At 37.7% G+C, this 27,001-nt stretch overlaps 1 protein-coding gene across 1 annotated transcript in view; it reads right to left on the minus strand.

Moving 5' to 3' along the window:
- Positions 1-26,685, minus strand: part of DPP10 (dipeptidyl peptidase like 10) — a 1,231,994-nt gene extending 1,205,309 nt beyond the window's left edge. Inside the window, exon 1 of the mRNA XM_070241800.1 lies at positions 25,894-26,685. Coding sequence (XP_070097901.1) covers positions 25,894-25,953 — 60 coding nt within the window. The 5' untranslated portion in view covers positions 25,954-26,685. The remainder of the gene's footprint in view (positions 1-25,893) is intronic.
- Positions 26,686-27,001: the final 316 nt, after the last annotated feature.

Here is a 27,001-nt window from a genome sequence, read left to right on the forward strand (position 1 = left end):
AACCAGAGGGATATATGTAGTGTTCCTAACATCATCTTATAGTTAAAATAAATGGCTAACAAAGGGAGGCATTATTAATGATTCAAGACATTGATTAGAATCAGAAAGACAAGAAGAAAATAAAATTGATTCAACAAAAAACAAGTATTGAGCTGTTCTGATTTAGGTCGCGCTGTGAAAGGTACAATGGGGATATACAAGTTGGCAGAAAGGCAGGTTAGTGACCTAAAGATTCTAAGTCTCAGACAGCAAACAAACAATATGCACCAACTATGATCTACAGACATATATTTTGTTTGTTCTTCACAATGTTTGAAAATTTGAGCTACTTGTTAACGTTTAGAAACAGAAAATTTTGCATGAAATTCCAAATTTTCAGATTCTCTTGAAAATTGTGCACTCGTGTTTCTGCATAGCAATAATCAGTTGAAAAGCAGTTGTCTTTTTCATATGAGCTGTGAGGCCTCCAATTTTACCACCTTCTCCATCCAGTCTCCTTCAATGACTTACCTGTTGCCCCTCTAAGCAATTGAGTTTGCAAGTCTTGTCTTGGATAATGTGTTAAAAAAGATATTCCTTAAAGAGTCATTTACCGCTTCCTATTTTTGCAGCAATGTTTAAAGCTGTCTTTTTATTTTGGAAAGTCAAGATGAATTGATGTCAAAAGAAATCAACAGTTTGATGGGCACCGTTCTCTGTAGACGCTATTCTAGACACGAAGGCATTATTTTACAAAATGGTCAGACAACTGTTTAAGCTCTATACTTTGAATAGTAATGGTTCACATTTATTGGCGCTTAGGGCCAAGGGTTATTCTAAGCTTGTTACCTACATTAATTTATTTAGCCCTCACAACTTCTTTTTGAAGTAAGTACTAGTTTTTTCCCATTTAGCACAAAAGGAAACTGAGGTAACACTCCAAGAAATTAATTGACCTGCCCAAGGTCACATAGCTGGGAAATAATAGAGCCAGGATTCAAACCAGGCAGTCTGTTTCCAGGATTATCATGCAATACAGACGTTTCAGTGTGGTCCATCCTTTCGCTGCTAATTTGAAATCCTATCATTATAATATGCTTACAAATATATATATACATGCACCCACATATATATACACAGACATAACATGTATATATATGAATGGACCACACACAATATGTATGCATATATATGTATGATTACGCTATTATTTTCTATTGATAAAATACAGATAGTATCAGACTGACTTAATTATTGTGATTTCATAGGTTGCTTCAATACATTTCTTGGCTAGTCTCAAACATATTTTCCTCCAAATAAGTTTTAGAATAAGTTTGTCAGGTCAATAAGAAATCTTATTGGGATTTTAATTGAGATTACATTAAATTTATAGATTAATTTTGCAAAAATTCTCATCTTGATAATATTGTCTTTCTATCCAATCATACAGTAGGTTGATTGAAAAGATTTTTATGTAGTCAAATTGGCAGGGCTTAGTGATGGATTGAAGTGAAAGAGAAAGGAAAACATGCAGACATGTTGTTTTTTAACAGATGTTCCCTGACCTGCTCAACAACTATGATCTGGATATTAGGAAGCTCTAGAACTGCCATTTGCTAGGACCAGGGAAAGCATCTTCTCAATAATATGAGCCATTTGCAGTGTAGAAGGAATAGAAATCTCCTCAAAGTGGCATATCCTGAGTTGTAGTAGAAACAGTGGAAAGAAACTAGCAGTACAGCAAGGAGTTCCACTAGGGAAAATCAGGAGTGTCTGAAAGAAAATGGGGACGACAGGAGAGAAGAAAACAAGTGTGAACAACTTTTATGGAGTGCTCACACTGGGTCAGGCCCTGTGCTAAGCACTTTATATATACTCTTCCAAAAGCACCTAAAAATAGGTGCATGATATTATCTTCATCTTACAGATGAGAAAGCCAAAGTTCAGAAAGTTAAGTAATTCCCCCACTTTCATACAACCAGAAAATGTTAAGAACAGAATTTGAACCAAGGTCCCTGAGTCTAACGCCCATGGGAGTTGTACTCTACAGAATGTAATCAGCTTCTTCCAGTCCTGGGCCTGCTCTCCTGGTTTCTAGATGATTAGAGACACCCTGTGTGGCAGCTCTGACAGACACAGTTGTCATTGTATACAGAATGGGGAAAACTAAGATTATGAGCTGTACCACTCCATATACAGCACTTCTTTTAAATACAATAAAATGGAGAATTCTATAGACTAACAGAAATTAATGTAATTTACTCTAAAAATAAGTTCAGCCATCCCATATAATAGAGGATATAGTCATGGATAAAAGGAGGATGAAAATAAAATTAAAAAAAAAAATCTTTTGCTCTGAGAAGAACACAGCTAAGAGAATGAAAAGATAAGCCACGATTGGGAGAAAATATTTGCCAATCACATTCTAATAAAGAACTTGCATCTAAAATGTGCAAAAAAAATTCATTAAATCTCAACAAGAAAACAAACAACCTAATTAAAAATGAGCAAAAGAGTTGAGCAGACACATCACCAAAGAAGATGTATAGATGGAAAATAAGTATATGAAAAGATGCTCAATGTCATTTGTCACTAGAAAGTTGCACATTAAAGCTAAAAGATGTCACTATATGCCTATTAGAATGGCTAAAATCTAAAACACTGACAATACCAATACTGCTACTGAAACATTCTCATTCATTGATGGTAAGAAAACAAAATATTATAGCCATTTTGGAAGACAGTTTTTCAGTTTCTTATAAAGCTAAGTATAGACTTACCTTATGTCCTACCAGTTGCACTCCTAGGTATTTACCCAACTGATTTCAATTTATGTCACACAAAAACCCTCACATGAATGTTTATAGTAGTTTCATCCAAAATCACCAAAGTCTGGAAGCAAACAAGATATTCCCAAAAAAGTGAATGGATAAGCATCCTGTGATACATCCACAGAGAAAACTATTCAGAAATAAAATGGAATGTGCTAGTAGTCCATGCTACAATATGGATGAATCTTAAGTGCATATTACTAAGTGAAAGAAGCCTATCTGGAAAGGCTTCTTACTCAATAATTCCATTCCTATGACATTCTAGAAAAGGGAAAATTATAGAGACAAAAACCTGATGAAAGATTGCAAGGGGCTGGAGGGGAGGACCATTGATTAGATGAAGCATAGGGGATTTTTAAGAACGGTAAAAATATTCTGTATGGTAATATAATGTGGATACATGGCACTATGTATTTGTCAAAACTCATAGAACTTTACAGAACAAAGAGTGAATCTTAATCCATGCAAATTAAAAAAGTAACTGGTAGGTTAAGGGATCTCAGGATGGAATGCACACTGTGACGAAAGAATCTAACTGTATAAAATATCACATAACCTGACTGAAGAATGTGAATTAAAAAGGTGTTGACCTAAGTAACTTTGGAAATAACTAGAAAGTATAAGACCAGAGACAAAAACAGCTATGTATAAGCACAGTAATCTAATTGATAAAGTTGTTTCTCAAGGGGATATGAGTTAAAAATTCTGAAACCACTGTACATCTAAACCTGAAATGAACAAGAAAGTAAATGGATGACTACTGGTGGAAGTCAGGTTCTCATTGTTGGAGTGAGTGGTTACAGACAAGCAAACGGGGAAGTCCAGACTGATCCATGTGGTATAGTATTAGAGTTAAAAACAGCAGTACAAACTCAGGTTTAAATATTTAATATAGATACATACAAATATATAATAGAAATAATTATATATATGCGTGCGTTAGTATACACACATATTTCCTTCTCTGTCTGCTGGGAAGGCCTATAAGCAACAACACCCTGGTAATAACAAGCACATCTAGCACCCAGATCTTGGTTTGTAATGCTATTCTCCAATAAAAGGAATCCGGGCTCCTTGGAGAAATGGCTGATGCTATGGCCAGGACAGGGAATAAACAAGATAAGCCTGGGGCATCTTGTAGTGTCAGAAAGTAAGGAAATGTTCAAGAAACAAAAATGATGACAGTATGTCAAAAGGACAAGGGAACCAACTTGAAAGAGCTCCCAATGGCCAAAACTGGAAGAATTTAAGCAACAAAATAAAGTAGTATTGGACTATAATCCAAAGTATGAGATAAACATCCATGAATTCATACAGATAAAATAAAGTATTAAGGGGCTGGCCCCGTGGCCGAGTGGTTAAGTTCACACTCTCCACTGCAGGTGGCCCAGAGTTTCGTTGGTTCGAATCCTGGGCGCGGACATGGCACTGCTCATCAAACCACGCTGAGGCAGCCTCCCGCATGCCACAACTAGAAGGACCCACAATGAAGAATATACAACTATGTACCGGGGGGACTTTGGGGAGAAAAAGGAAAAAATAAAATGTTTAAAAAAAAAACATAAAGGATTAAATAAGTAAACAAGGGAAAAGAGAGAAATCTCTGAATAGAAGAATTTCAAATAATTTACGTAGATACCTCCCCCTCAAGGAGATGGAGCATAATCACCCATCTCTTAAGTGTAAGCTGTGCTTAGTAACTTGTTGCCAAGAGTACGGTGTGGGAAGCAGAGGAGGGGAGCATTTTTACGATGGAGAAACATGAATCACTGCCTTAGCCAGGCAATCAAAGTTAACGTCATCAGTAGTGTCTTGTTGATAGCATATGCATGCCCTTGGTGTAATGTGAATTGAATAGCAAATCACTTCTGAGGTTTTCCTCCTGCAAACCCATAACCCCAGTCTAACAATGAGAAAAACATCAGGCAAAACCAACTTAAAGGATATTGTACAAAATAACGGACTCCTCAAAACTGTCAAGGTCATCAAAAATAAAGCAAGCCTGAAAAATTGCCACAGACCAGAGGAGAAGGCATAATGACAAAATGTTATGTGGTATCATGAGTGGGATCCTGGAGCAGAAAAAGGACATTAGGGAAAAACTAATGAAATTGAATAAAGTACAGAATTAATAGTAACATACCAACATTGGCTCCTTAATTGTGACAAATGTATTATAATGATGTAAAATGTTAACAAGAAGGGAAACTGGGTTGAGGGATATGGGAACGCTCAGTACTATCTTTGCAACTTGTCTGTAAATATAAAGCTACTCTAAAATAAAGATGTATTTTATAAAGGAGAAAATTACATTGCAGTGCAGGACAATGTTCTGTACTAATAAAGCTCCAGATGTGTTTGCTTTGATCATCCTGCTCCTGCCTTTTCCTGACATCAGCACAGTCTGTCCCAGTTATTTCTCAACTGTGATGAATCTGGATGAATACCACATTCCTGTTCCCTTTCCATCCGTGAGGAGGACTTCTGTATCTTAGGTGGTCTAGGCCTCATTATCTCCTAACCACCCCACCAGCCTCCATACAGCTCTCATTTCGCTCCCTCTTTCTTTCCTCTTGTTTCTTTTCCTCTTTGCATTCTTATATCTAAGTGTTGAAGCTATCTTCTGCCATATTTGATATACACCAGATACTTCTGTATATTGTTTCTAATCCTTTAATTTAGAGATGAGGAAACAGTCTCAGAATGTTTAAATAACTTGCCCAAGGCTAGTAGATATCTGACCAAAATGAAAAGCAAGCATTTGTCTCCTCATGCACAGGCCCCCCGCACCAGCAAGACATCATTGCGTCTTTCTTAAAGCATTCTAGATTCTTTCTTCAAGCATGTAATGCAACATAATAAAGAATTGTACTACCTGATTTTTAAAAGGAACTGGATTATTATCGGGAGTGAGGAATGTATGGCAAGGGGAACTTGGTGAAGAGAGGCAAGTAATCAAATCTTAATTAAGAGCAACCTTGAAAACACAAAAGCATGACAAAGAAAATTGTTCTCTCCTGGTGATCCAATGGGACCTGGGACCAGGAGAGATTCGTAGGCCTGGTACTTCTCGCCATCTTCTCCTTCCCACTTAGAAGGCTCAAAAGGAGCGTTGTTTGTGCTCGGCTCACTCAGCAAACCTTGTGGGCACTGAAGGTGCTTGCCACCAGCAGTGCTCTTAAAAGGAGCAAGGCAGGCTCCTTAAGAGTTCTCGGTTTGCAGGCTGTGCCAGTGGCAGGGAAGAGGGGAGAGGACACACACTCCCACCTTGCCCACGGCTCACCTGCTGAAAATCATAATAAACCCAAATGCTAAACGAGAACTCATTCAGATGAAGCTTTAAATTGATGTGTTTAAAGAGATTGAATAAACTCTTTATGTCACGATCTGGCATGAGCTTTTAATATTAACTGCTACATATTTTATAGACTGTATTTGTTGCCAAACACTAAAACAAACATTAAGATGCTTTTGCCTCACCCGCTACTGTGAGTGCTTCCAAAACAGCGGTGTAAAAAGCCACATAAAACACATCATAATCACGGAAATCATCTGCATTTAACTCACATTTGCCATGAAAGTGGCAGTTATTTTTCATCTGCAAACAATTATATCTCAATTACTTACTCTCTGTTAGGGAACATTTCGTCAAAAACTCTCATTTAATTTCTGTAAGGAGGCATTTTGTTTGGGGAGAAACATAATCTCTAATTTGGATTAATTAAAAGAATAGGCATTCTGAATTAGTGAAAGGCTGATGTCAATTGAAAAAGATGCCGTTTTATTAGTTTCATATGCAGAGAGTAACACAAACTAAGCTACAAAGCTTACAGTAGAAAAAAAGGACCTAAAATAGAATTGGTCTTTAATGAATAGATAAGAGTAATGCTCAGTGTTCTATATTTTCATTAAAATGGAGAGCTTGAGAAAGTTTGTTACATAAGTAGTTAGAATGTGCACTCTGTGTGATCCTGTTTAAATTGTGAATTTGTTCAGCAGTTCTTTTAACTATGCAGCCAGAGTAGGCGCATCCAAATCATTAAATGTTCAGAATTACTGCAATTCAGACGAACGAGCTTCTTTTGTAGGGAGGGAGTGACTTCATTAAATCCAGATATATCAACTAATCTTAAGTTATATGCAAAATGCCTATAGATTGTAAATAGTCAGTAGTGTACCAAAATATAAGAAAGGACTGAGGTTTACCAGCTTTGAACTTTTGTTTGGGAGTTTCCAAAAGATTGAAAACAACCTCAGAAATTTTGACACAAACATATACTCTTAGAATTTAAAAAAAAAATTAAAAAGGAATCATCTTAAATGTATTTGGTTGCAATGGAATGATTTTCAGAATAAAGTACTCTGTTTTCATATCCAGCCCCATTATCATCATAGCATATTGCTGGTTATAATCTGCAAGAGAAAATAGAGACAGTTTCCTTGGTTTAACACACCTGGGTAGATGGTTTGCAACAGCATTTCAGGAAGTGAGAATGGCTCTAATCCCATTGTGCTTATTGTCCACCAAGGCATAACCTGTCACTACACAGGCCATGGCAGCCAAGCAGTTTCCCCAGGAGTGAGCGGCAGGGGTAAGCCATGGTGACAGCAGGATGTGACTCTCTTTACTACAGCTCAAGAAAAGAAGAAGAAGAAAAAAATGGACATAGCATTACTAAAGTAACAGCATAAGGTCTTAAACTAGGTGAGAAAACAACTCACCTAAATGAGAAAACAACTATTGTTAAAATGAGAAAATAGCTATGAATGTAAAGATTTTATAGCTAAAATGTAGTATAGGAATGGCAATGCCTTATGATAAACAAAGGGATTATCCATTGCTATTTAATTTAAATCACTTTTATCCTTCTGGAATAAAACACAGCTTATTTTGAGAAGAGGTCATTCCCTTTGCCATTGGTTTTCCGTGTATTATATAGAATGGCAGAAGACCAGGGAAGAGGAAAGGAGAAAATGTATGATTTCCCTCACCTCTCACAGAATTTTTTGACACCGGCCTCTGTAAGTGGACCTTCCACAGGTCTGTGTCTTTCTAGATCGTTGGAAGTTCTGCTTACGGAGACTGGTGATTCTAACCCCGACATCGCCAGGCAGTGTGTAACACGTACCACTGGCTAATAAAATCAGGATGTGGGTATTAACAATTTAGATCCCTAGAGCAAAATCTGCCTTGTCACGATGGCCAGATCACTGGTTACACCATCCAGTAGTACAACGTCCAGCTGGCTAACAGAAAAGGTCACAGCAACAGTAAGAACATGCATGGGGTAGGGAATGGCAGCCATTAAGAACCAAACGTTGCAACATTCATTCTGCAGACATTTATTTAGCTCCTCTGTCCTACACTTTTCTTAAAATGTCTAGAATTTACTCAGTTAGTAAAGGTAGTAGCAATTTAACTATATTATTATCCTCTTTCGAAGACTCAGGTTAAGAAAATAATAAAATGTTGGTCAGAAGACATTTATTTAGGTAAATAACACTAATTATCCAGTTTTTAAAAAACTGTTTTTATATCTAAAATGTCAAATACCTGCTATAACTTTTAGTGACATTTACACTTCTTTTTGAAAGTTCTAACACATAAGGCAAGATTCACTCTTTTGGAAATCCTTGGTCCTCTGGAATTCATAGTCAAGATGGAAATTCTGTTAGAAGCCTACAAATCCATGTAAGACTGGATTTATAATAGGGAGAAAAGTGTATCACATTTTAAAATGTCTAATATAGGCACTGTACATGTTTATTACAGTAAGAATTTGATTCATATCAGGATGATTTAATATAATTCATTGAATAACATTTTTTCTTGCTGTAGTTATGCTTTTATTGATCTATTCACTATAATCCTTGTTTTCTAATAACTCAGAGATGATTGTGAAATTGCCAAGATAATCTCCAAAATTGCATTTATTTTTATGAATGATCTCTTTAATTTATAACCTGCATGGAGGATGGCCCCTGGGAATAAAGTAGTAATAACAATGGAGTTGGCTATTACTTCCTGAGCATTTAAAAAAATATTTTACATATATCATCTCATTTAATTCCCATAGTTCTAATATAGAGAATTTTATCACCCCACCTTCCAGATGAGGAAACAAGGTTCATAAAAATTTAGAAAACTTATCTAAGATAATATTGATAAAAATGGCAACCTGGACTATGAACTGAGGCAGTTTGATTCCAAAGCACACAATTAACAAGTATGCAATATTGCCTCCTGAAATAGATAGTTTGTCTTTGGCTGACAAAATATACATATGTCAAAATTTTCAAGTTCATCTGCTTTTCAGAAAATGCTAACTGGGAAAGTCAATCTCTTTATTTAACAAAGTCAGTCTCAAAATGTAGAATTTCAGATATCATAATAGGCAGATAGGGGAGACGTGAGTGGTCAAGCTCTATTCTTCCTGCCTTGAGATGCTCCCTATTTTATGAAAAGTGAAAGAGTTAGAAATTCCTGGATTAATATAGAACTCAAAGATTGGCAAGCAAGATGCTACCAGGATAAGAATCTACATTCTCAAGAATGGGGTACAATTTGTCAAGGCTCTGTCAGGAGAAACTCTTGCAAAATAGCTCAGGGTAGCCCAGGAGAGTGAAATACGGAGGCAAGAAAATGACCCCTTCTGGAAAGAGACCAGGAACGGATGTTGAAACAGTCTTTTTGGGTCCCAGTCCTTATAACTTTATACCTTGTACATTGGCAAACTTAACATCCCTGCAACTTCAGCCCGCCTTACTCTTGAAAACAGGTTTCCAACAACACCTGAGGAGTATTCTTGAGCTTTTCTCTGGGTTAAGACTGGTTTTGTCTTCCCTAAGTCCAATCAGGCATAAAGGGTAATGTAGAGGATTTTATATGCTATTGTTTTAACAGGACCATTAATAACTATCACATGGGATCATGATAGTCGTGCTGCTTGGTCAAGGTGAGAGCAGGGATGGAGTGGAAATGCAGGAGGACCTAAAGTCCTACTTATTTTGCCTTTTCCTCAATACCTAAGGCTTGGGGATAGGCAAAGGGTAGGATAAAAGACACTTGTAGAGAAAGGAGACAGTTTACAGAGTGTTATGACTGGAGTTCAAGCGTCAGTTCCTCCATGTGATTTGGGGACAGAGTTCTAGTTCTCTGACTCAATTCCTCCCTCCATAAATGCTGGCTGATAATTATTCGACACTCTGAGCACTCTTTGGGTGGTTCAACCAACCTCAGAATCAGAAAGGCCCTGGGATAGACTGTCACAGTGGCTCTCAATTCAAAAAAGCCACAAGACCAGAATGAGACACATTTACTTCCAGTCCCAGACTTCCCTCACCTGTAACAATGGCCACCGGTTAGGTCAATGGTTCTCAACCAGGGCTGATCTTGCTTCCCAGAGAATACTTGGCAATGTCTGAAGACCTTTTAGTCACAATGGGAGGGTGCTAGTGACAAGTGGAGGCCGGAGGTGCTATTAAACATCCTACGACACACAGGACAGCTATCACAACAAAGAGTGATCTGATCCAATGTATCATTGGGGTTGAGGTTGAGAAATTCTGAGTTAGACAAAGTGAGACCAAATGGACACAGGAAATCGTGAGTTTATTTCATTGACTGACAGTCTCTGTGGAAGATACAACAGATACACTGTGTCTGGTATCATTTGAACATTCAGTTTTTATTTATTTACCCAAGACCCCCCACTAGATCTTACTCTTGGTCTATCCCACAAACTCATTTCAAATTCTTTCTCAAATCTTCCCCCAAGATGAAGCTAGATAGGACATGTATAGCTCTACTTCTACCAACTGTTCTGTACCTTCACCTGTGGTTTTCTTATTGTGCCGTCAGCAGCAGAACTGGGACTCTATGACCATAGCAGCCAGGAACAGCACACGTGCACTGTGACATGATATTTGTTGCTGTCTTTGCCTCCCTTGGTCCTAGCTTCACTATGCCCTTGGTCTATGGCACTCAAATGGTATCCAGAATGTAAGCCGCCTCCTTTGCCCTATTATGCAGACCAGGAAAAATTCAGCCCAGCATTTTAAATGCTCCAAGTATTTGTCTAGACAATCACAACCACATTCTTGGCAGCTGCCTTTCCAAAATTTATTGCAATTTATAAAACTGTATAACGTATACCTCATTCATTACATACTGCTATTACTCTTATTCCAACACCACACATTTCCTTCTTCATTTTGTTATATCCTATCGACAATAAGTATATGTGTTTTACAGGATTGCAGTTAGCATTCAATAGGAAACTATCTAAAAGTGTTTTGCAAATACTTGGAGCACCCACGTTTCTCTGGTGGTGGTTGTTGCTGATATTCTTACTCTGGCTCTAGCTAGGCCCAAATTGCTATGGATTCCTCTGCTTGGCTCTCTACTTTTAAGAAATCACTAGTCCAAATTAACTTAAAATCACTGTTCTTCCATACCTGTGTGAACTTGATTTTGCTCCTGAATGTCTTGTCTCTCCCAGACCCTAGACTATCCTTTGAAATTAGCATATGTTGTTATGTCTTACTTGGTATTCCCATGAGATGCACTTTCTGGACTCTGTATTGTTTCTCCTGCTTCATTGAATTCTGGGTTCCCAGTTCTGCTATTTCCAGTTGGCCCCATCTGTTAGTGATATGTGATGAGGACTTAAAGTGTGGTGGTGACAGCGAAAATGTGAGACTTTGCAAAGGCAAATCTGTCTATATGCAGTGATTGCCTGGAGAACCAAGTGCCTATGTGCTTTAGAGGGAAGACCCTTAAATTGGATATTTTCCATAAGCAATATTACCACGTAGTCTAATGCAAGGGGCTTGAACTGTGGAGACAAGGAGGGACCAGCGTGAGACCTGGTTTTACCTCTTCCTTACTCAGATGATTAAGTCCTTGATATTTTTTGCTAGAATGAGGACCATGTCTGTCCTGCACTGTTAAAAGAGGTACTGAATGCAGAGTGCTTGACCAAGACCAACTATTTAAAATACTGGTCCCCACTACTTTCCTTAGGAGGAAAGTGGTGAAAAATAAATGAATTTGTTGGTATTAGAATTTCTGGCACAGAGTAGGCTCTCAGAAGACATTTTCTTCTCACATAAAATAATTTCTCCACATTTGAAATCACTTTAAAACCTTTCCGGCTAAACACTAATGAAATAACTTAGCAGTAAGCCAACTACAGCTATATGTACATTTTTAAAACTCAACTCTATATTTTCTCACACACACATGCACAATAAAGGAGAAAATCCTTGGAAAAAGCAAAGAACATTTGACTTCATTTCTAATACTTATATTTTCTGCCAGATTGAGAGCCATGTGACTATATACCAAATGAAAGGAAACATTAATATTATGAAGAATATTCTGGAGCAGTAACATATCATTCTCCATATTGGATGGCCTCCACTTACTCACTCCTTCGTTCAGCAAGCCCTTTTTGAGTGCAAACTCCATGTCAGGGACAGTAATAGACACTAAAATCACAATGACAAATGAGATACTGCCTGTGCCTCCAGGAGCCTGCAGTCTAGCTGTAGATGAGATGGATGGCAGAAGGTGGATAGGATAAGGAAAAAGGTAAAAGGAGAGGGTAAGAAGATAAATACATGTCAAGGCAATGGTGTGTTGCAGGTCCAGTGAAATACAAAGCAAGAAGTCTTCCTGGGGCTGGAAAGGAGAGAGTGAGGAAGAGGCAGAGCTTCAGAGAAGAGGTGAATTCCCTGTGAAGTGAGTTCAAAATGACGAGCACTATCTACCAGGCAGGCAAAAAGGAGGGACACAAGACATTCCTGTGGGAGAAAACAGTAAGCTTAACTTTGAGGCTTAAAGCAGCAGAGGGCCCTGGGTAACAGCAACTACGTCTTTCGGAGCTCATGGGAACATGGGGGAGCAGAGAGAACTCTAAAATAGGAGCTAGGAAACCTGAGCCATCAGCTTGAGTTTTATAGCAAACTTATCTGAGTTCAAATACGAGCTCCACTTCTTACCGTCTGGGAGACATTGAAAAGATTAATGTCCTTATCTATAAAATGAGAAGAAGAACTCCCTCCTTGCTCAGTCACCATGGGATTTAGAGATATCTCAGAAAGGAACCTAGAACCATGTGTATCATGGTGTGTTCATGACGCAATGATGATGATGGTGGTGGTCTCCCTCACCTGTGTGCTTTTACACATTCCACCATCTGGAACATCCCTTTCTCCTCAGATTCTTCACCAAGATCCTATTGCTTCCTCATCAAGTCTCAATTCAAAGGTTATTCCTTTCTACAAATTGGAGCAAGGGGCACCTTCTCTGATCTCCCAGAGCACATTCACACTCTATTTCCACCCCTGACTTAGTTTTCCATGTCCTCCTCCTCCATCCCAGGTGAAAGGAGAGGGGGAAAGAAGTTAGATTGTAAGCTTCTTAAAGACTGGCTCTGTGTGTATGCCTTTTGGTATCCTCACTTGTGTAACATTGTGTCTATTGTATATTCAATAAATATGTGTTGAATTAACACATTGGTAAGCAAAGAATTGGAAAACAGAATCCAGAAATGTTCTTTTATAAAACAAAAGATCAATAGTAAAATGACCTGTATGACCTATATAAACATATAATAAAATACCTTCTTCTGCAAGGGTCCTGATAGAGAAGATAACAAAGATTAAAAGCCTTCAGGGAGGTAAGAGTACTCACCTCCCCCATGTCTGGTAGACCTTAGAAGCAACACTATCCGCATAACACAAGACAATTATCACCTCTGGTTATGAGCTTCTGCAGCACTAACATAAGGGTGACCACAACCTAGAGGGGCAGGGTTCATCAGAAGAGGCCCAAGTTCAAACCAGAAAGGTGCTACGGGAGGTGATAGGAGAAAGTGTTCTGGACGATGGAAACATCAAGCACAAAGACCATGGTATGGCAAAGTGCTTGGCTTGTTTCAGGCTCAGGAAGGAGGCCATTTGGCTGGAGGATAGTCATGAGAGTGGGTTGGGGCAGAGAATGGGACACAATATAGTTAGAAGGAAAAACAGGGACCAGGTAGCTGAAGGTCATAAGAGTAAGGTTAAGGATCTGAGGTTGTTTTCTTAAAGCAAAGTTAAAGTTTAAACCAGGTATGCAAAGTGATTAGAGTAACATTTTAAAACCACCACTCAGCTAGTGAGTGGAGAGTTAATTATGGTGAAGCACACTGGAAGCCAGGAGTCCTCTGAAGTTGTTGCCACAATCCAGGTGAAATGTGAGTGTGCAGGGAGTTGGGGTGATGGTGATGGTGGTGGAGGTGGAGAGAAGTGGTTAGACTAGAGATACACTTAGGAGGTAGAATGGATAGGACTTGCTGATGGATTGGATGGTGGATTGAAGAGAAGAGAAAAAAAGATGAGCCTTAGGCTTTGGCTTAAGCCTCTGAAAAGAAGATGGTGGTATCGTTTAATGAAATTAGCTGAGAGAGAGGTAGGCAGCAAGGATCAAAAGTCCTGATTCAATAATAAGTTTATAGCATCTATTAGACACCTAAGTGACAATATTGAGTAAAGAGCAACATCTAAGAATAGAAGTCAAGGGAGAGGACTTGGTGGGAGACAGAAGTCTGTTGGTGTTCAGCATCTAGTAATTAAATCCATGGTATTTATCAACAGCACACAAGCCAGAGGTCCTGAGCCCCTCTTAAAATTGTTTCTGGTGTGATCCTATAGATTTTATGGTCCCATCATAAGTACCCCGCCAAGATATTTCTTTGGGAAGGGGATTGGGTTTGCTCTGGTATGTCTTTCGATGAGGCATGGTCTCTCTGGTTACCACAGTTTCAATTGTACATCTAACCATAAACTTTATGCTACCTCTTAACCTTGGAGGCATTTGGGTGTTTAAATGTTCCTGAGGGTTTGAGGGCTCCAAGGCCCTAAAGGTACCAGAGAAGAGGTCACTGTGATAGGCCTGAACAACCCTAATTATTTGACGAAGAATATCAACATTATTTCCCCTTATCTTACCCAAAGAGAAAAAAGCCCAAAGACATGGAAAAAGAAAAAACAAAATGAAAACACAAAGCAAAAATTGCTTGGAGGCGCCGGCCTGGTGGTGCAGTGGTTAAGTTCTCACATTCTGCTTCAACAGCCCAGGGTCCACCGGTTCAGATCCCCGGTGCAGACATATGCACCACTTATCAAGCCATGCTGTAGCAGGCATCCCACATATAAAATAGAGGAAGATGGGCATAGATGTGAGCTCAGGGCCAGTCTTCTTCAGCAAAAAGAGGAGGATTGGCAGCAGATGATAGCTCAGGGTTAATCTTCCTCAAAAAAAAAAAAAAATTGCTCAGATACTTAGTCATTTAATATCAAAGAAGACAAACTGCCCACTCATTTGCTCAAAAGTGATGGAAAAAGTCTCTGCTGTGAAGAAATCAGAGACAATGTTATATTTTGGTTTATCACACCTTGTTGAAACAATGCATGAACCACAGTTTTGCCTGTCTTTAGCAGTATGGTATACATTATATGATCATCAAATTCCAAAATCTTTCTTGCTGATCTCTGTGGTACATATTTTTGGTTTCTTCCCTCCAAACCACCCAAATTCCCTAATTGTTTCTAACAGATCCCCATGTTTATTTGAGTAAACTCTTCCTCTATTTCCTCCACTTAACCATGTGCATCTTCAAGTGCAATGGATACCGAATTAGTGTAGGACTTAATTCTAGGCAACAAGGGTTGAGGGGAAACCTGTGTGGGACTCTTTCTTAGAAAGAAACTCCAAGGAAGAAACTTCTCTTTGTCTATTGAACATTATCAGTTGTCATGTCTGCTGGCCAATTATGGAACTGGAGCAGGTGTATAGTAACCACGACAGAAGATAGTTTGAGAAAGACAAAATGGAATAGTGCAAGTTGCGTGGGTCCAAGGTCATGCTATTTGAGCACAGAATTAACTGACCCTTGAAGTGCTCTACCAAGGGACTTATTATTTTGTGAAATTATCATTTTTTTCTCATTCTTTTAACCAATTCATTTAGAATTTTCTGGTGTTTTCAACTAAAAGCACCTTGACTAATAAAATCTACATGTTCTTTTAACTTACCCCAGATCTCAAAGGACCATGATCATTTAAAGGGTGAGGGGTAGAAAGGGGAGAAAAACCATTGTAGTCATACCAAGTGTTAATCATGAGACAATCCTGTATGATGGTTTATATATGTGTGTGTGTGGTTCCTGTTTAAAAGAATACATGGGGCAAATCTCAGCTCACCTACTTCCTGTTGTAATCCTCAGCTTTCTTGTATGCAAAATGAGAGTCCAGCGTAGAGTTCTCCAAGAAACATCTAAAATTTTACGGTTGTAGAACTGCAGCACATCAAATGTGCTTCAATCTTTGCTGACTCCTCTGAAAAGTGATGTGAGTCACTGAGAGAGACCTTTGGACCTGATCCTTCAAGAAACCCAAGGTGTCTGTACTAAAGACACCATATGGCTTATGTTATTAGGAGAGTAGGAAGGCAAGAACTTTCCCACCTCTACATCTGAAATTTACAGGCACCTCTTATGCTTACATCTAACGCCACTAACAGAGGTCATTCATGCACCATCGGGCATTGAAAAGACAATCAGAAACCAATATACCATAAAAATGGTTATCTTTATGTTATCTTCAGATATTGAAAGAGAAAATTTTGGTACAGCTCAATGGTTGTCATTAGCCAAAAAAGACTCCTTGGTACTAAAACGTCGCCACAAAATTTAAGTACTTAAAGACCAGTTATTATTAGCATTCATGAAAGTAGCTGGTACTAAATCAAGCTAATGAACAAATCTTTTGTTCTTGTTAAGATTTACCTACAGGAACACCTGTCTGGCTAATAACATCTTACATTTAGATTATCCTGAAAGAGGAACCAGGAATGTGTCACCATCTTTACTTTCTACCTAAAGACACAAACCTCAGGAATGGGTCCCAAGGTCACAGAACTGGGTCGTGAATTTAGATCTCATGATCTTGTCTTTACACTACTTGCCTCTAAGCGTTGCCCTCAGAATACAGTCAAATTCTGAAAGATAACACGAAATACAGCCCCCCATAAGTTTTTGTAGCCTCATTTCCTACCCCTCCTAGTCACTTGCACTCTACAATATAGTCAGTCTCAACTAATAAATGCTTTCATGACAGTTACATTGTCTTGTTTCTTTATCTTTTGCACATGTTTTCTCTGTGCCTGGAATATTTTCTTCCCTTTTATCAATCTAACTCCTATGTAGCATTCTGATTTAGGCTTTGTGAATGCTCCCAAAAAACCTTGTATTTCCCCCACCTAGCACTTATCACTTTATACTGTAATTGTATTCATTTGTATTCCAGGCTGTCCTCCTTAAAAACAAACAGTATCACTCTATCCATATTTGAATCCTCTTTTACTAAATGTTGAAGGACTGAAACAATGAAAGAGCAAGTCCAAGTCTCTATCCATCAGGCATGCTATGCTCACCCATAACCAAAGTCAATATTTCTTAAGTGTGTTCTTTTATCTGATTTTATTTCCTTCAGAGGATATACATAAAGGAAAAATGTTGTCATAGCTGTCCTTCTTTGATCAAGAATATCTGTCTTGCCTAGTCTCTCTGCCCTAATTCATTCACCATCTCAAAAAAATTATTCAAGTAAAGGGTCCATCTATTAAATGTAATAAGTACTTTCATGCTATTTACTTTCCATTAAAATAAAGTGGAGCATATTTTACTTAGGGAAAAATCCTGGAAACCAGAGTTGTGAGAAGTGGTGTTTTTCAATCCAACAGTGGTGATTCATCTTAGAAATTAAGGTTTCTGAGTAGAAAAAACCTCACTAAAGTGCCAAAGCCAATAGTCCCCCTACAATGCCGTATCCTTTATCATCAGCAATAATTTGTTTCTGCTATGCTAACCCAAGCTCCAAAACAGACAGTCAGAGAATGTCTCTGTTTGGAGTCAGACTTTCCTCAACCCTAATGTAGAAGGACATTCATAAGGCAAAACCTGCTTTTGATTTACAGAAGCCACTCATCCTCAAGAGGATTAGCATATCTGTTGTCCCCTTTGTCATCTCTCCAAACATTGTTTACCTATTTTAAAGTAAAATGTTTCTTCTGCTTAAGTCATGGAAGACTGGTATGTTTCTGAACTCTAAAGTCAGACTGCATCTCTTGGGAAGACAAATGAGTTTGTAGCCTTCTTTGACTTTCATTCAAAGAATCTTAATTGAGCACCTTTTAGGCATTATATATTGGGCTAGGCACCAGAATTACCAAGAGTAAAAGACGGAGACCCTTTAGAGCCCTTTATGAGCTAGTAGAGAGAGCTACGTGGAAACAAGTAGTTATAACTCAGAACATTAATTGATATTAAGCAGATACAGAGAAGATTATGTGAGAATATAGGTGGTTAGTTGAGATCATGCCTGTCTGTCTAGGGGAGTCTGACTACTTTCACCAAGTAAATTGTATATTAGATTTCAAGTAAGATAGGAGTTTGTTAAAAGCACCTTTGTGTGGAAAGGTAGATGAGGCAAAGGAAACAGTGAGTCCAGAGGTAGTAGGAAGGCTGTATCCATATCATGATAAAACTTTTCCTCAATTCAACCACATGTACAATCCATGCAGCTATCCCATGTATCTCCCGTTTTTGTAGCACAGCACATGGATGAGTAATTGCATTTTTTATTGAATTAATCACTCCTTTAGATGGCATTTAAACTCAATCTCCTTCTTTCTCTACCTTCCTGGTATAGGTCCATGATGAAATCTTGCAGATGTTACTACAATATTAGAAGATACTTTTCAGCTCTCTGGTGACTTCAAAATGAGTTTTTATCATCATTATAGTTAATAATAATTGCAAATAAAATTCTCAGCTTTTATGTCATAAAAATTGATTCTCACTATACACCTCTCTATGAAAATGTCATATCCCTTAAAAATTGCTACTAGAACAAATTATAATACAAAGCACTTACATAGCATTTTTGTTTTGGGAGATAATTTAAGTTTATTGCCCTTCTGTTAGTGGGAAGAAAAGCCTCAACAGGGTTAATTGCCTTCCCCAAGGCCACATGATTCATTGTGGTGCAGGGAAAGTGAGAATTCAAGTTAAGAATGACCCTCCAAAGGAAAACCCAACCAGTTTGCCTTTTGCTCCATTTGCAGGTAGTAGGGTGGGCTGTGTAGGTGCGATCTTTCTTCCCGACCATAACTAAAAAACAAACACACAAAAATATGAGTTCTGTGAAGAATTTCCAAGAGATAAGCCTGTTCAGAAGATAAACTTCTTTTATTTCAGGGCTTACCTCCCAGCTTAAATCTAGTTCTGCTAATGTAACACCATGCCAGGTCTGTCCATGTGAGGTCAGTTTTGAAAATGATGATTAGTTTTGTTCCAACTGTGGTATATTGTTGCCAGTTATATCCCACCAGCATGGCACGTATCCAAGGGCTAAAGAACATTTATGAAGAGGAGAAAGGCTATTGTGATATTTCTGACTACCATTGTGTTGCTAAATTACAGCTCAAGCTGGCAAGAAGGGAAACACTTGTCCAGCACACATTCTATTTAGTGTGACTATGGATCTCCCTAGTTACCAAAAAGTGTTGATTGCCAGATGGCCTCAAACCGAAGTCAGAGAACAAAACCATTGCAAGCCAAACAAAATGTCAATACACTTTTTTGAGAAATTTGTTATAAATTTAAAAAACAGAGCAAGGCTTCCAATTTGGTTTACATGGTCTTAAACATTTATTTAGTTCATTTAAAAGCCGATAGAACTTAATAATCATTTAATAATCAACAAAAATTTATTCAATGTCTGCTATATGAAAGGCTTTGTGTCAAGTAAGCCCTGTGAGGGATAAAAAAGATGCACCCAATGAGATCTCAAATTTCATAGAATTTATGTTATTTAATAACCCTAAGCATCATTTTGAAGTTGTCAGGCTCCATCTGTGATATCCAAACACAGACCATACTTTCAGGAAGACAAGCACAAGTGTGTCTTATTTAGTAGTCCTTTAGCTCAGTGTTTCTGAAACTTTAATGTCAAATCACCCAGAGAGCGTGTTAAAACACCAATTGCTGGGCCCTACCCCCAGAGTTTCTAATGGATTAGGTTTGGGTAGTGCTCAAGAATTTGCATTTCTAACAAGTTCACAGGGGATGTTAATGCTGCTGGACAGGGGACCACACTTGAGAAGTACAGCTTGAGCTTATTTATTTCATGCTACATTTGTAGAACCATATCTTTTCAGGGACAATTAGTGATTTGTCATCACAAATTTATCATCAAGAATATTTTTACTACCTGACCAAAACATGAGTTTGCAGAAAACTATTAATATCTTACTTTTCCAAAAAGCAAATAAAGTAATATTAAATATTTTCAAAAGCCTTTCTGATTTACTCAAAAATACATTTTATGACAATACTTCCTCAAAGTAAAAGTTGCCATTCAAACACTATAAATGTCAAATAAAAAAAAATAAACTTGCTATTTTACTATGAAAAAAACAATAAAGTAACAAACTTACCAATTGTTTTAGCATTGTCACTCTTTATTAAAAAGAAAATAAAAATCTTGAACACTTCCTTTTGAAAACAGTTGAATTTATAATCATTTGGAATAAAATTGTCTTACAATCTTTTAAAGTTTAAATACTTGGTCATAAATGCAAATCGTAAATGACTATAAATTGGTCATCAGCAGTATTTCTAACTTGTGGTTCTATTCATGTTTATCACAGGCTGTGATTTTTGCCTTCAGCATAAGAGGAAGTTGTGTCAGAATAATTAAAAAGATGTAGACCATTTCTAAGAGAGAGAAAAAATTCTCACACATACAACATCCTTCTTCTAATTTTTGTTAGTCTTCTCTCCTGGCTTTTTCAAATATCACCACTTAAGAGAATGGCCCATTCTCCTAATGCTGAAGGAAAATCTGTACCTTGCCAAGTGGAACTGTAGGGTTCACTGAATACTGGTGATAACTCTTCCTTTAGTACATCTGAGTCTGTGTTGAGATCATAATTTAATAAAGTTTCTTTCCTCTTTTCCCCTTACGACTAAAGTCCTTAGGATTAGGACTAAGAAGACTCTCTAAGACAAGGTACACTATAGAAGCATATTATAATCTTTGCACTTAGAATTTCACATAATAGTGAAATTGGAGGGATGTTACATTTTGCATGTTGTTGAGACAGGAACCAGCCTAACGAGGTAGTCATCCGCAAGGCCCCTGGCCTAACAAGATAAAGCCCCAACCAATCAGCAAGCTAAGAGAATTAGATAGACACCACCAAGATCCACATTCTGCAGCCTCAGGACTTTCCTGGCCTTACACATGCACCCCTGAACCCAGGAGTTGTCTGAAGGTGACCCCAGCCCCATTATCATACTAAAAATCACACCCGGGGTGGACACCTAGCATGCTAACAATACATGCATCACATGTGATAGCATGTCGAACAACAGTGCAAGCACAAGAAAAACCCTACCTCTACATGCCATGACAAGGCGCTCCTCCCCAGCCTTTGTGTAATAAAAAGCCCCACCATCCCTCTCCCTAACAAGCCAGTCACTTGCCCCTTTCCTTTCTGCACTAGTTCTCTTGTGCCTCCCTTGTGTACAAGCTAATAAGCTTTTACTTTTCTACTGCAGGTTTTTGACTCTCTTGATTTCTGTCCTGGGGGACAAGAACCCAATGTGCCAATGACATTATGAAAACACAAACAGCTGGAATTTTTTCTTATGTGTTCTTTGTATTGCTAATTTTTTGTGGGTGTAATTTGGATATTTAATTATGAAATACTCTTTGAGACTAAATTGCAACACTAGCCCAAGTACCATGTGAAATACAGAGGTGGTACCCATTCTTTAGCCAAAGGGTGTGGAATTAACAACCAGTAAGATGTCAGTGGGTGCAATTCCAAGCCAATCTCACCATGTCAACTCATCATAATGCCACAACCCAAAATACCAATTTGCTAAAGACAGAAATCATTTTCTAACCATCATGCCCTTGAGTCTACAGATTTAATAAAAAATACTTGTGATAAGATTTTCACTCTCTTTTGCTCCCTTATTTTATCTCCAGTTTCTTATACTAGAATTTTGGATGAGGCTGTGGGCTAGACGTAGTAAGGGGAAAAAGCCTTAACTTGCATAATAACGCTTCAATATAAAAGGCAGTCAAAATTATCATGAAAAGGAAGAATTTGCCTGCTCATAAATGTTCTACTTTGAAGACAATAAAAATCCTAAAGAGAACTTCAAATATGTTTTGCAAAAATTGCAGCCACTCCAGCAGGAGTATGTACAAAGAACCTAGAACTTTTAGATCTTGGGATTCTTTTCTGCATAGAACTTGGAACCTGAGTGTGAAGAAAGTGATAGAACAAACAAGGCAGGTTTTGAAAAGAGGGAAGGGAAGGAGAGAGACTGATAGAAAAGGGTCACTAGACAGGAAAAGTAGAGAAATATGTGTACTATATTTTGGAGTATCCATAATAAAATAAAATATATATGATTCCTGATCCAGGAATCACCAACCCCGTTAATTCACACACAACTTCTAACTTCAAAAAAAGGATAGATGATTTCATTTACCACCCCTAGAAATACAGAGATGCTAGATTTATATTAAAATATGAAAGACATAAAAAAATTCTCACTTTTTTAAGCAAAGTTCTAAATTTGCAATTCCACTGGAAAAAAAGTAAACCAAAACTAGAGATTTAACTAGAGGTTTTAATTTGCTTTCAGTGTAAATAAGAGAAGCCAAGACAGGGAAGAAAAATCCAAGTTTGTTGCCCAACGTGGAGACAATTCTTCAGAAACCAAGTTTATAATAAGCCAAGATTAGATCTGTATTTAGCATTCCCAGAGAGTCCTTAAAACTTTCCATTACAGAACTCAGAGTGAGATTCTTTTTAGAGTACTGCTACCTTGATGGGAAGATTTGCAGTCATTTCAGGAAAAGTTTTATTGCTTTACAAACTCTGAAATGAGAGAGGGTTTTATGAGTGCATTGCATTCAGCATTCCGTCCAAAGTCATCTGAGAACATGCCTGGCACCTTTATTTGACTTTCTCTGCTCTGTTCTTTCTTATCAGTTTTCACTATAGAAACATACCTGCTCAAGTACATCAGAAAAAAATCTGTCAGGGACTGGTTGAGCTGGAGAATGCCAAAAAGAAATGTCAAGCCAGCTGAATAATGTTGAACATTTTATTCCATTATGACTCCTCTCCAACCCTCCTTCTCCAACTCTGCCACCACAATGACCACAAGCAATCTTCATTGGCAACAGTTGCTGAATTTGACCCGATGCAGATATCATCATTTTTTAAACTTCAAGTGGGGAAAACACACACACACACACACACACACCTGTTCCTTCTCCTCCTACACATTTTGGCCTTTAAAGCTAATTTTAGTCAATGCAATTCATTTTCTTTCATTCCCATTACATTCTTTTTAGCAGTAGTTAAACTGTCAAGAGAAGGAACAGCCAGTGTTTACTACACTGACAATGGGGAACAATTCCTGAGAGGATTATTACACTGAACTATGGGAGAAAAGTCCCTAGAGGTTTCAGAATTTCTAAAATGGAGCAATTTACAAGTTATTAAGTATCTGGGTATTTCCAGAGCTCCAAAGTAAGTGGGTCACTTATCATTATCTGCAGGCCAACCAGATTCCATAAGGGAGGTTTATTTAAAACTTTCAGATAGTAACTTTAAGAGTGAGGGAAAAATTAACTCTCAAAAACCATGCTTAAAACAAAAGAACATAGATTGTAAAAGTTCAAAGAGTCTTTTGAGCTCTAATATCTCATAGCTTTCCAAAAACCTCTCATCACAGAGTTTTTTCTTAGATTGTTACTGCATTTTGTTCATAGGCTAATGCATTACCTAAATATAGATAGCCACTTTTAGTATAAATTCCAAAAGCCATAAATGTTTCATAATTGAGCACATAATTTGAAGTAAGAGAGCTTTCCACTCATCCCTTTTTACCGTTGCAAATTGAAAAATACTCAAGTAATTACTCCCTTAATAGTTTAATGCTTGCAACTATATATACTTTATGAACATCACAAGCATCTTTTACTCCCCAGAGCAATATCAAGGGGGGGAACAAAAGAACTTAACTTGTACAATTAAACAAATCACCCAGAACTTTGATTCAAGACTCCTTCATTAAGCCATTAATATAATACACTGCTAAGTGGTGGGTTGTCCGATTTTTATGATGCCTTTCATTTCAATCCAGTGGCTGCAGTTAGAATGAAAAAACAGCATCTGCAAGATCAGCAAGATGATGCAAAACCCTTACACTAGAAACACTTTTTTTTTTGCCTCCACAGTTTGTCTGAGGGCAGTCAATGCCAGAGTACCAATACGGCAATGATTTTGAGTCCCAGAAAGTAGCACTCATTTGTCCTTAACAGATAAATAAAAGGGTAAATAAAACACTTGATTCTTATGACCTCAAACACTTAAACAGAAAACCACTGGTTATTTTATGGTTTTCTAAACATACTCAAAGGTAGATAAGCCAGTCATAATTCTATCCAACTTTAGGCTACAACACATATTTCCCTCTAGAGTTTATATATCTCAATGTGGACTGTCATGTATGTACTGTTTCAGGATTGTTTGGTGATGGTATACTTATATAATTGACATATGTGAGAATCTGACATGCAGAGAAAAACTTAAATCCTAAAGCTCAGCATTTTATTTCTAAACTTGGACACTGCAGAAAATCCAATGCCTGAAAACATCTTGCTTTTGCCATTAGAGATGGTGTAAATTGTCTAAATTTGGGTTCTTCATGATTTCAGTTAACTCTATGTGTTTACATATGATGGGAGTCTAATTATGCATCATTTGATATATTCTGGAAACCTCACTGCTTTTAAAAATAATTGCAGATAAATAGAGGAAAATGTTCAGTTTATGGTCTATTTATCACTGAAAGACTCTAACAAAAGGTAGGTAAGTTCACAAGAAAGAGACTTATTGCTGAAAATTAGATTCCTCTTGTAATTACAGTCTATGTGGTATTTTCAAAGGCTTGAGATACAAACCAAAAAGCAATGTAATCATAAAAAGCCAGTCTGCTCAAATTTTGGAATCTCAGTAAAAGGTTTACAATTGTACGTGAATTAGAGATTGCAGTAACTAAGGATAATCCACCAGTTTATCAGGTTTTTTTCTGTAAAAGAGTTCCAGAGAAACCCATCACTTTTCCCCAAGATGCAAAGCATCCACACAGATAATAATCTAATACAGATAAGTGGCAAGATAGAGCAACTCCTTCATTGAAACTCTGGTTATTTATAAGTGTCCTTGTAAGTGAAAACATCCCAAATACGAACAAAGAAATAGATGTAAACATTACTTAAAAATAAAACAGAATAGTAAAATTCTGAGCTTGGTCCTTTTCCTTTAACCATATCATACAAGCCTCAAATTTAAAATAAGCACCTGAATTACAGAATGTCTCCAATTATCTCACTGATTTTGAGTTATATGATAGCATACACATGAACATGTGTTTTATACTCACTTACAATAGTCACTTTAGTATAACCACCAGTTCAATTCTCACAATGAAGGATGTACATTTCTTTGGAAAGGATAAAAAGTCCCAAATCCATATGACAATGAAATACTGTTATCAAATTTGTATTTAAAATGTTATTTGTTTCCAGTAGTTTGTAAATTCTTCACCAGTTCCACCAAGAAAACTAATGTGGACTAGAAACTCTTCTAGAAGCTCACTAAACTTTCTTCCTGAAATATGGCATTGACAGATTCTCAGTCAAAAAATCAAAAGTCAACAAGGTAAAAGAATAGTTAAGTGGGAACTACTCTTTCTGTCTACACACAAATGCAAACAGAACCAAATGCTTCACTCAGATCCAACTTTCGATTCAAACTCAAACCAACTAGGTATCTCCACTGTCAATGTCCTGCCATACCAATGTCCGTGTGCTAGGTAGATAAAGGAAGATACATATGCAGAAGTAGAGAGAGGAGAGAAAATCTGGGTCCTACCTTGATTGTTTTCGAGGGCTGACACTTGATGTGATGGGACACGCTTGCAGTTTGGTTCATGTTTCAGGACCCTGGACAGTGCACGATCCCAGGTGGAGTTCCAGGATGAACTAGAGATCAAGTTCTCTTTACCGGACTTCAGCAGGAGCTGCTGCTGTTGCTGTTGCTACTGCTGTTGCTTCTGCTGCTGTTGCTTCTGCTTTCTCACTCCGGAGGCTGAAACGCTGTCAGACTGGAGGGATCTGTATCTCACTTAGCCCTAAATAAAGCATTCACTTGGTTCATCATCCTTAAAGCTCTTGGCGATATGGAATAGAAAGCTAAAGTCTGTTTCAATTCACTTGCACTGTGCCTTTTCAGTACTGAGATGTGACAGCTTCACAGCACAGCCAATGATCTTGGCTCTCATTCTCCTTCCAAAGGGACGAATACCAGAAAACATACAGAGATCAATTGCAGTACCACAGTTTAAAGGGATACTATCAACTCCCCTGATTCCAGCCAAGTTCACACTTTTTTTCAGTGCACAGGAAATCTTTCTCTTTCTCTCTATTTCTCTGTCTCTGTCTCTCTCTCACCTGGATTTTTTTTTAATCACAATTCATTCTCATTCACATAATAAGTTTTATTTCTTCCTGGGTAGTGGTTTGCAGCCAAAACACCAGTAAATGCTGGAAAAGGACCTGTTGCCTGATTTAAGATTGCAGATTTTCACATCTGTATGGTAAAGGATTGACATTCTCTATGGATATTTAAGAAAGTCTGCAGTAACAGCCAGCCAAGAGGTTGACTATTCTGTAAGCTGAGAGAAAGCTTATGATATATAAAGAAGTTTTCAAACACAATAGTTATTGGATGTTGCACCAAAGCAAGAAAATGCTTTCTTTTCTCCTTTCCTTTTTATTTTTAACCATCTCTTTCCTGAGGCCACATTTTTTTTTATTTCCTGGGACAAACTAATAGTTAGCACATGACAGTTCAACTTCCCAAATAGTTACCTCTCTGCCTCAAATGATATTGTAGACAAAACAAATCATACATACTTATAAATAAAGTTTCCGCAGAAGCACCAATCCCCATTGTCACATCAGCATGGACTAGGATGAAC

The sequence above is a fragment of the Equus caballus genome, chromosome 18 (assembly GCF_041296265.1).
Source record: "Equus caballus isolate H_3958 breed thoroughbred chromosome 18, TB-T2T, whole genome shotgun sequence".
Taxonomy (NCBI): Eukaryota; Metazoa; Chordata; class Mammalia; order Perissodactyla; family Equidae; genus Equus; species Equus caballus.